The 9,908-nt window shown below is 49.9% G+C and overlaps 1 protein-coding gene across 1 annotated transcript in view; it reads left to right on the top strand.

Moving 5' to 3' along the window:
• ASIC2 (acid-sensing (proton-gated) ion channel 2) overlaps positions 1-9,908 on the top strand; it is a 1,220,326-nt gene continuing 1,210,418 nt past the window's right edge. Inside the window, exon 1 of the mRNA XM_010861483.1 lies at positions 1-710. Coding sequence (XP_010859785.1) covers positions 156-710 — 555 coding nt within the window. The 5' untranslated portion in view covers positions 1-155. The remainder of the gene's footprint in view (positions 711-9,908) is intronic.

Here is a 9,908-nt window from a genome sequence, read left to right as displayed (position 1 = left end):
TTTCAGGATAAACTCCGGTGGTGCTGCCCTGCCTGATGCTGGCTTTTCCTTCCCTCCCTTGAACGTCAAGCTTTAAGCAGAGACCCGAGGACTGGGAACTCTTTCCCTGAAATCTGATCAACCTGAAGCCAGTTGCGGAACTGCACAGGGTCCCCATGGACCTCAAGGAGAGCCCCAGCGAGGGGAGCCTGCAGCCCTCTAGCATCCAGATCTTCGCCAACACCTCCACCCTCCACGGCATCCGCCACATCTTCGTCTACGGGCCGCTGACCATCCGGCGTGTGCTCTGGGCCGTGGCCTTCGTGGGCTCCCTGGGCCTGCTGCTGGTTGAGAGCTCGGAGAGGGTGTCCTACTACCTCTCTTATCAGCACGTCACCAAGGTGGACGAGGTGGTGGCCCAAAGCCTGGTCTTCCCGGCCGTGACCCTCTGCAACCTCAACGGCTTCCGTTTCTCCAGGCTCACCACCAATGACCTGTACCACGCCGGGGAACTGCTGGCGCTGCTGGACGTCAACCTGCAGATCCCCGACCCGCACCTGGCCGACCCCACGGTGCTGGAGGCCCTGCAGCAGAAGGCCAACTTCAAGCACTACAAACCCAAGCAGTTCAGCATGCTGGAGTTCCTGCACCGCGTGGGCCATGACCTGAAGGATATGATGCTCTACTGCAAGTTCAAGGGGCAGGAGTGTGGCCACCAGGACTTCACCACCGTGAGTACTTGGCATTCAGTTCCTTTCTGTGCTTGGTCTTTGGAGAAGTGCCACGCTGGTGGCCTCTGGCTTGGTTTGAGGTCTCTCTGTGCTTTGGAGCAGGAGGGAGAGCCGTGCCTCAGGTTGAAGGCCAAGAGGGGAGTTGGCCAGAGTTGTTGGAACTGGCAGGAGGCGTCTGCCCGCTGGGATGGGCACTGTTGTCTGGCCGGATGTGCAGGGCGAGCGGGGGGCCTGGCCTTGGGCGATGGCTCCCCGAGATGTGCTGAGCTGCCTTCCACCCACCCAAAGGCAGGAGGCCTGAGCTGTCCGTGGTCCAGGGCACTTGGTGTCTGAGCTGTGTGATTGGAACAGCTTGTCATTGACGAGGTGGCATTTTTTTTTTCCCCTTTCTCTCTCTGCTCGGAAGTAGCATCAGGCACTGCATCCTGTGGGTTGGGCTGGAGCTTAAAGCTGCCAGAGAAGGGGGTGTGGGGCCCCAGGCAGCCTGGCTGGTTCCTGGCTTTGGGAGCTTGCTGGAGCAGGTGATACTGCAAAGGTGTGGAAGTCTCTTTGCTGCCTTTTCCTGTGCGGATTCTGAGCTCCATGTCAGGAGAGGAGAGGCCAGGGGCCCCAGGGTCTCTGTCTGGTCTGCTGGCAGGTCAAAAGCAAAGAGATGTCCAGGGTGCTTGGCCCAGAGAGGAGGGTTTAGATGGAGGCAGGATGGTCTGTGAGATGCCTGTGAGGGCAAAGCATTGCAGGCTGGCTGGTCTGGGAGTTTCAGCTGGAAACTCAGAGGCTCAGTTTGCTATCTGTACAATGATGATGATCGCTTAACAACGTGGATATGAGAGGAGTGGTGTGGGGAGGGGGCGAGCAGCTGTGAGATTCCAAAGCCTGGAGGAGGAGTGTGGAGCTGAGTAAAGAGCAAAAGCGGAGGGGAGGTGGCTCCCTTTCAGGCAGGGGCTTCCTGGAGGGGCAGAGAAAGGATGGGAGGAGAGCTGTGTCTGCCTAATTAGTGGGCTGCTAGGCAGAACTTGGCACCACAAGTCTGATTGCTGCTGCCCGACAGCTCCTTGCTCCCAGGGGGGCCTGGGACATCAGGGGCCTTGGGACCCTCCAGAAGCCCAGTGTGGTTGCTTCTCCAAAGCTGCCTTAGAGCTTTTGAGTCTCAGAACCTTGAGCCAAATTGCAGTCGTAAGTTTGGCGTGGCAAATGGCAGAGAGACCCGACTCTGTCGTCAGCTCTCGTCTGAGGTCCTCTGCTTAATTAAGACATGCCCTACCTTGCTCCGTGATACATCCATTCCCCGCCTGCTCTCAGATCCACTGCCTTAGCAGCCTCTTGCTGTGAGTTTCTTTTAACACTACAACCGATTTCTGCCCACAGCCTCTGTGCTTGCTGTGGGCTGTCTCTGGTCTTCTCTAGAAAAGCCAAGAGTGCTTGAGTGTTGGGGGGCGGGGAAGGAGAGGGTACTGCTTCTCGCTGCCTGTAGAGCTCTCTTTCTTGGGGGAGTTGTTCTGTGTGATTTGTTTGAAATCTTGTGCAAAACAGCCCAGCAGAATCAGGCCGTGGTATATGGAAGCTGAAGAGGAAGCGGGTCTGAGCTGGGGGCAGGGACCAGCAATCCTGGAAGCCTTTCTAAACTGGAGCAAACAGGATCCAAAAACATGTCACGCACAAATGATGTCTTAGGTGGCTTGGGGAGAGATGAGGGGAAAACCTCATTCTTGGAGGCTGAAACCATCATTGTATCCACCCCATGCTTTCTAGTGCCGTGGCAACGCTCAGCTTCTCCACTGCACCACGCAGCTTAGACACACACTCAGCTGTTCCTCTGTCTGCCTGAACACGCATGGAACATGCAGAGAGTAGAGAGAGAGAGGGTGGCACCAGAGCCACCACGGTGGGTAGCCGCCTCTGGACCAAGTTCTCTCAAGTATCCACATGACCACATGTACACCTAATGACTTCCTCTCAACTCATGACCAAGTTCCATTTAGAAGTAAAGGTTCTCTGATCCCCGGCTGCTGTTTCATACTCAGCCTGTCATTTGGGTCCCTGGGGTTCCAAGAGGCCAAAGATCAGGCCTTCAATCCTGACCCGAGCCTTTGACCTTGCCAGGTTCTCACTTCAATAGGGAAGCTGCCTGTGGATATAAATGTCAAGTGTCATGTCATTATCTGTCATCCTCACCAGATTCAAGACTGATCTAGGTTGAGTGCCCCTCCTTGGACTGACCTCAGTCTTCCCCCTGCATGGAAAAGGGGATGGGTCTCAGGGCTGGACTGTGTCCAGTAGGGCAGGAGAGTGTCTGAAAGGGCACCCACTCCAGGCGGGACATTGATCTGTTTCGCCCATTGGTCACAGTGAGCAGCCAGGCTCCAAGGGTGGGCTGTGATGTCAAGTTTGTTCCAGGACCTTGCAGTGAAGGCTAGTCCTTCCCACTCACCCTGGTCTCCCTGGCCTCTTGGCCTGGGGTCCAGGTGTACTTGTCTTTGGCCTGGGGTGCACCAGAGGACTGTGAGACCTCACAGGTGGCTGAGGGAGAAGTCAGCTCACCATCTTTCTCTCTCATTCATTCTCTGTACTCCGTACCCCTCTCCTTTGGTTCATTTGCTGGACTCTCCCTGGGTTTGTCCTATGCTGGGTGGCTTCCTCCTCTATGAGCTGTGGCTGGCTTAGTAGACCAGTAAAGTGTCAGGGAGGGACTGTCCCAAGTGGATCATTTTTCCCGTTTTTCTTTTTCTGTAAAGCGCACCTAATGCCATCTCCGGGGCTAATGCTTTTGCAGATGCTTCCTTATTCCAAGTTCTTAGCTGGTGAGCAATGAAGTGCATAATACCCTTTAATTAGCGAATGAGCCATGATTCGAGCAGAGCGAAAGACTGTCAGCGGAGGTTAAAAGTCCCAGAAGCCGTGTGTGGGACTCTGATTGCCACGTAAACAGGTACGCTTCATGCTTGGGCAGGTACATTCTTAGCCCTCACCTAGGACCATCTGTGGAGAAGGCAATGGCACCCCACTCCAGTACTCTTGCCTGGAAACTCCCATGGACGGAGGAGCCTGGTAGGCTGCAGTCCATGGGGTCGCTAAGGGTTGGACACTATTGAGAGACTTCACTTTCACTTTTCACTTTCATGCATTGGAGAAGGAAATAGCAACCCACTCCAGTGTTCTTGCCTGGAGAATCCAAAGGACGGGGGAGCCTGGTGGGTTGCCGTCTATGGGGTCGCACAGAGTCAGACACGACTGAAGCGACTTAGCAGCAGCAGCAGGACCATCTGACTTCAGATGGGTACATACTTTTCCTTCCTGGGAAAGAAGAGGAGCGTTTTGATTCAACAGTATCTACTTGGCAGAGCCTGCCCAGCTGACCTAGTATGTAAGGAAAGGGTGAGAGGGCTCACCGTGGGGGTGTTTGGTCGTGACTGGATGAGTTGAAGTTAAGATTAGAAGTAGGAAGACTTAAGTTTGAGTCCCACCTCCATCATGTCTTAAGCTTATTCCCTGGGTTGGGTTCTGTGCCCTTCTCGGCACTGACTTGCTCATGGAACATCTGATTGTAACTCGTGACTTTGTAACTCACAGGGGAGAACGAGTCATGTGAGACGGTATATATGAAAGTCCTTTTGCGTGTTGTGACAACGATGCAGACGTAAGGCAGGGTTATTATCAAGATAAGTAGGAAGGTGTTTATTGTCCAGGCTGCTTGCCCTGTTTACAGCCCACCAGAAGAGTCAGTTGATGAGTAATGCTGTCACGGTAGCGAGGAGGTTGCTACTTTCTCTGTGTGGAGCCCTGGGGGAAAGCCTAGCATCGCAGGGATGGGGTTTCTTAGAGTGGAGGTCACAGCTGGATTCAGCAGCTAACTGTTGCTGACAGGTGGCAATCCCACTGCTTGTAACTAGCACGTGACAGTTTCACGTCTTTTTTCTGCTTATCACATTGGGGTTCATCCGCCTCCAAGTTCAGGAATGCAAATGATGCCCAGTTTGCATTTTTAACCTGATTCCATAGTGTGTGTGTGTGTGTGTGTGCGTGTACTTTAAACCTGACATTTCTTAGGCATTTCTTTCTTTTTGTACTGAAAGAAAGGTCCCTCCACAATGGGATCTTGTTAGAGGCAATTCTGTGACTCTTAGTCATCCACGTCACATGGCCTTAGCGAGATGGCTTGGGGAGGGTTTAGCAAGCTCATATATTTGGAATTCTTGCCCCAGGTCGGTGGGTCCATAGCTAATCTTATTACTCCTTATCACAAGAGGAGCAGGTGTGTGAAGAATGGGGGCTTTGGGGAGAGATCTGAGTTGGAATTCCAACCATACCCCCTCTTCCCTGTATAATCTGTAATTTGTGTAAGGCAAATTTCTTAACTATACTCTCTCCATCTCTAATTAAAAACAATAATGCCTGCCACTCAGAGTCGTTGTACTGATCTAGGGAGGTCAAGGATGCCGAGAGCTAGTGCGGGGCAGGTGCTTGGTACAAGAGCAGGGCCCTTGCTTTGTTTAGCATCCCATGGGAGTTTTGCCTGAGCTTTGGTTGGATGCTGGCTCCCATGACTCCAGGCCAGGGCCCTGCCCACTCTTCCTCACTGTGACTCACTAACAGCTTTAGATCATGGGCAACGGCTGTGTTTGTGGGGTTCTTCACTCTCAAAATGTGTCAAGCATTCCCTTTTCACAGTATGTCCATATCAGTTCTTCTACCTGAACACCCCCTCCTTACCCACCAGCTTGGCTTCCATGTCTAGCTCATGCCACTAACCTTAGCCCAGGAAGCTTGTGCTGCCCCCCTTACCCCTGATAGGAGTCGAGTGGCCTGGGTACCAGGCAGGCATCTTTTATCCAGCATGTCCTGTGAGTGCCTAGCACATCCATTCCTTTGTTAATCAAACAGAGCACCTCCCATGTAGCAGGGATGGTGCTAGACCAGATCTTTGCCATCAGAGAGCTTATGGCCCATTTCTTACCCCTCTGGATCGGGGGGCTTGTTGAGAGCAGGAATCTTATCTCATCAAACACTTTCTCTGCATCTGTCATGCTGAAAACAGGGCCTGCCCACAGTAAATACCCAGGAAAGCTGTTTTTTTTTTAGTTCCTTGCTGTTTCCTGAATTGATCCCACATCCTTTGCTCATGCGCCTGTCTTCTTTACATCTCTCACCTCTATGTCTATTTATTTAAATCCTTCGCATCCTTTAAAACCCAGCCCTAATATCTCTGTGGCCTTCTCTAGGAAACCACTGCCAACCCCTTTCCCCATATCATAATCTAAATTAATCTCTTCCTCCCCTGTCTTCTAGACAGCCTTTGGCGTACTCCTCTGATAGAACAGTCATTATGCATGCTTTCCCTTGCATTAGAATCATGAAGTGTTTAGGCTGAAAGGGACCTTGGAGAAGATTTAATTTAATACTTGCATTCTTTAACTACTGATCATTTTTATACATTGTCCATTTCAGTCTCTCCTTCCTGTAAGACATGATTTTTTCCCCCTAATTTTATATTTTCAGGACTTAGAACTGCTTATCACATCGAAAGCTCTTCCAATGTGTCATCAGAGTGTATGAAGCGGGTTTGCAGCTTTTCAAATGTAAGGTGACTCTGATATCAACTGAACAATTGCATTTTTGGCTTCCCTTTACAGTGTAGGTACCCAGGATTCCCCCTGTATTGAGATGACTTGTCTCTTATTGTTATTATTTTAATAATACACTTTCTGATTATAGAAACAATCCCTGCTCACTGGAGAAAACTTGGGAAGTGTGGGAAGGAATAAAGAAGACAACTTTGCCCATAATAGCATCTTAGATATAATTGCATGTATTATTTTGGTGTCTGGGGAGTAACTCCATTTGGTCATGCCTGGGTTCACACATCTGTACATCTAATGCCTGGTCTGGCATGCAGTATACACTCAGCCCGTGTCTGCTTGCCTTCTTCTCCCTGGGTCCCCTGGGTAGTATCCAGAGGGTTAGAAATTCCTTCAAAGGTCCATTTAGTGTAAAAATAAAATCTACAGATGGGTCTCCATGGGTCTGAGCAATACCCCTTTGGTGGGATATATTTTGTCTTATCTGCCAGGAGCATCCAGAGATAATTTGTGAGAGAAAGAGGTACCAGCCTCTCTTAACTCTGCTTCCTTGGGTTTTAGGTTCACAATTGAACAGGAGTTGCTCTTTTTTAAAAAATAATTTTATTTGTTTATTCTTTTTGGCTGTACCGGGTTCTTGCTGCCGCGTGGGCTTTCCTGTAGTTGCGGCGAGCAGGGCCACTCTCTATTTGCGGCGAGTGGCTCTAGGCACGTGGTTTTCAGTAGCTGTAGCACACGGGCTTAGTTGCTCTGGAATGTGTGGAATCTTCCTGGGTCAGAGTTCGAATCTGTGTCTCCTGCATTGGCAGGCAGATTCTTCACCACTGAGCCACCAGGGTTAGTCCAAGTTACTCTTTTCTGATGGCGCTTGATTGACAGCCCAGCTGTGCATTTACCTGAAGCCATCTTGGTCCTGTGTGTTGTATGTTTGCTGGACTGAACCAGAGATGTGTTTATTGAACCCCAATTGGATCTTCTGACTGAGGCTTAATCTCGTTCCTGGATGAGACCCAACTCCTCATGACCATGAGGACCATGGACTGTGAAGACCACGAGGTTCTCCTTGCCTGGTCATCTCTGCCTGCCTCAGCATGGTATATAGACCCTGACTTACTCTAACCTGGGAAGTTTCTAGGCTGTATATCAAAACAGTATGCATTGCATTGGGCTTCCTAGGTGGTGCTGGTGGTAAAGAAGCCGCCTGCCAATGCGGGAGATGTTAGAGACATAGGTTTGATCCCTGGGTCGGGAAGATCCCCTGGAGGAGAGTATGACAACCCACTCCAGTATTCTTTCCTGGAGAATCCCATGGACAGAAGAGCCTGGAGGGCTACAGTCCATACGGTCGCACACGACTGAAGAGACTTAGCATGCACGCATATACATTGCATTGAATCCAGAGTAAATGATAGCTCTTATTCCTGAGGTTGCTTGGAAGTCTTGTGCATATTTACCATGCTCTTGCAGAGGCAACCTCTGCCCAGCTGAGTGGGTGGTTTTCCATGGTGCCAGCCTATGGTGGGGATCTTCTAGTTTGCAGTGTTAGGTCGTGTCTTTCTGGCAGTAAAGCTTTCAGGGGTGTGTTGACTTCACTCTGATGTGATGAAGGGCTGGGATACTAACTAGGAATGAGTGTTACAATAACCCAAACCATCTGCTTGCCGAGAGAGGCTAAGGCCTCATCAGGCCACTGGGCTGGTACCGAGTTGCTCTGTGTTTCCACTTTTGTCCCTGGGAGCTCTTAGACCTCCAGAACTGCTGATGGAAGAAGGCTACCCGAGAGCTTACTGAATTGGAAATGGAGTCTTTCCGCCTTGCTCCAGTGGCTCCCTTTTCCTTTCTACAACAAGTCTTTCCCTTAACGATGAGATGAATGCTAGACAATTTTCTATAAAGTTTCTGAAACCTAGTTTGCTACCAATTTCTAGAGTAAGAGCTGGAATGGGATGCCATGTAAAAAGTCCCCCACAACTGAATTGGTAGCTTTTTTATTTTTTTATTTTTTTTTGAATTGGTAGCTTTTAGCACCAAACTTGTCAGAGGCATTGTTCCCATAGAGCAGTTCATATTTCAAAGAACCAAGTAATCCCATTTTCTCCAGCAGAACAAAAATATGTCACCTGGGTCTAGAGATATCTGAAAGTGTGCTGTGTGCTGCCTCTTTTTTTGTTGGAGTGTTTGTGTTTGATGGAGCAAGGTTGCCATATCAAACTTGAGCAGCAGGGCTGTTTGACCCATGATCTATTGTAACCCGAAACTAATGGCCTTCATCACCTCTGCAAATTTGAAATTCCACGTATCATAGTTCTCCCCTGCAATGGACTTCAAGCCATTTCATACAGATGGGGCTTAGTGGTTACTGGAAGCCTGTGATAGAAGCCTATTTATCAGAATGGGCTTTATTTGAGAAGAACATTCTGCAGAGGGTCATCCTTTGGTTGCGAACGCATGTCTCCATCTCCCAGCACTTATTTTCTCATGACTCAGGTCCATTCCCTATCGATTACCTCACTGGCCACGGAAATTTGTATTCAGGAGAAATAAAGCATGAAGCACAGAAGGAACGTATTTGCCTGCATTTATTGACTTCTGTTGATGGAGTGACCCAACCTTGGGCAAGGTAATTAGCTTCTCTGGGCCTCAGTTTCTTTACTTGTAAGATGAGCAGGCTAAACTAGGTGTTTCCCAAGGACGTGCCAATTTGTAGAACTCTAATGTAGTAGAACACAATCAAAGTTTATTTTCTGATCTCACATTTGTTTGTTGAAACTACAATTTTATGTTTGGAGGCAAGGAATGGATGTTGTTTAGTAACCAGATATGCTTATCTATTTAGTTGTTTGTGTTATATAGATAGAGCTGTACAATGGAAGGAAAAATACCCTGATACCTTGTGTGGGCGTAGCAGAAACAGGGAGGCACCAAACCCTACAGTCAAAACTGTCCGTGAGCCTTGTGTGTGGTTGCAGTTGATCATTTTGCCCAAAAGTCTAAATCACGCTGGTCCTAGAGTTGTGAGCAGGGGTCTGTGTTCAAGTTAGCAAGGGCATTTGTGAAAGATGCTGTAGTTCCATCCAGACCCTCTATCCTGCTGCTGGGGCTACAGCTCCTATGGCTCCTATCTGGCCTGAGATCAGAAGGACGCCCTTGGTCCTTAGACAGCTGGCAGTGCCTGTCTAGGAGATAGCTGAGAAGTTATACACCTCCCCACCGCCTGGGGGCAGCCAGGGGCCAGCAACTGACTGACCCATGTGCTCAAAATGCCAGGTGTCTCAAGACCCCAGAAATTAGGGTGCCGTTTTTCACACTCCCGAGCTTTCCATGGGGTCAGGTTGAGCTCCGCGTCTCCCCAAGACACCACTTTGCTTATGTCTTCTTCCTTCCCTATCTTGCGTGCCTCCCTCCCTTCTAGGCTTTTCCTGAGTTCATCATCCCTTCTATAAATTGTCTTCCCTGGTGGCTCAGATGGTAAAGCGTCTGCCTGCAATGCGGGAGACCCGGGTTTGATCCCTGGGTTGGGAAGATCCCCTGGAGAAGGAAAGGGCAACCCACTCCAGTACTCTTGCCTGGAAAATTCATGGACCAAGGAGCCTGGTAGGCTACAGTTCATGGGGTCGAAAAGTGT

This window comes from Bison bison, unplaced genomic scaffold (assembly GCF_000754665.1).
Source record: "Bison bison bison isolate TAMUID 2011002044 unplaced genomic scaffold, Bison_UMD1.0 scf7180017864472, whole genome shotgun sequence".
NCBI classification, from domain to species: Eukaryota; Metazoa; Chordata; class Mammalia; order Artiodactyla; family Bovidae; genus Bison; species Bison bison.
Note: the sequence above shows the minus strand (reverse complement) of the source record. Positions and strands in the feature narration are given on the sequence as shown.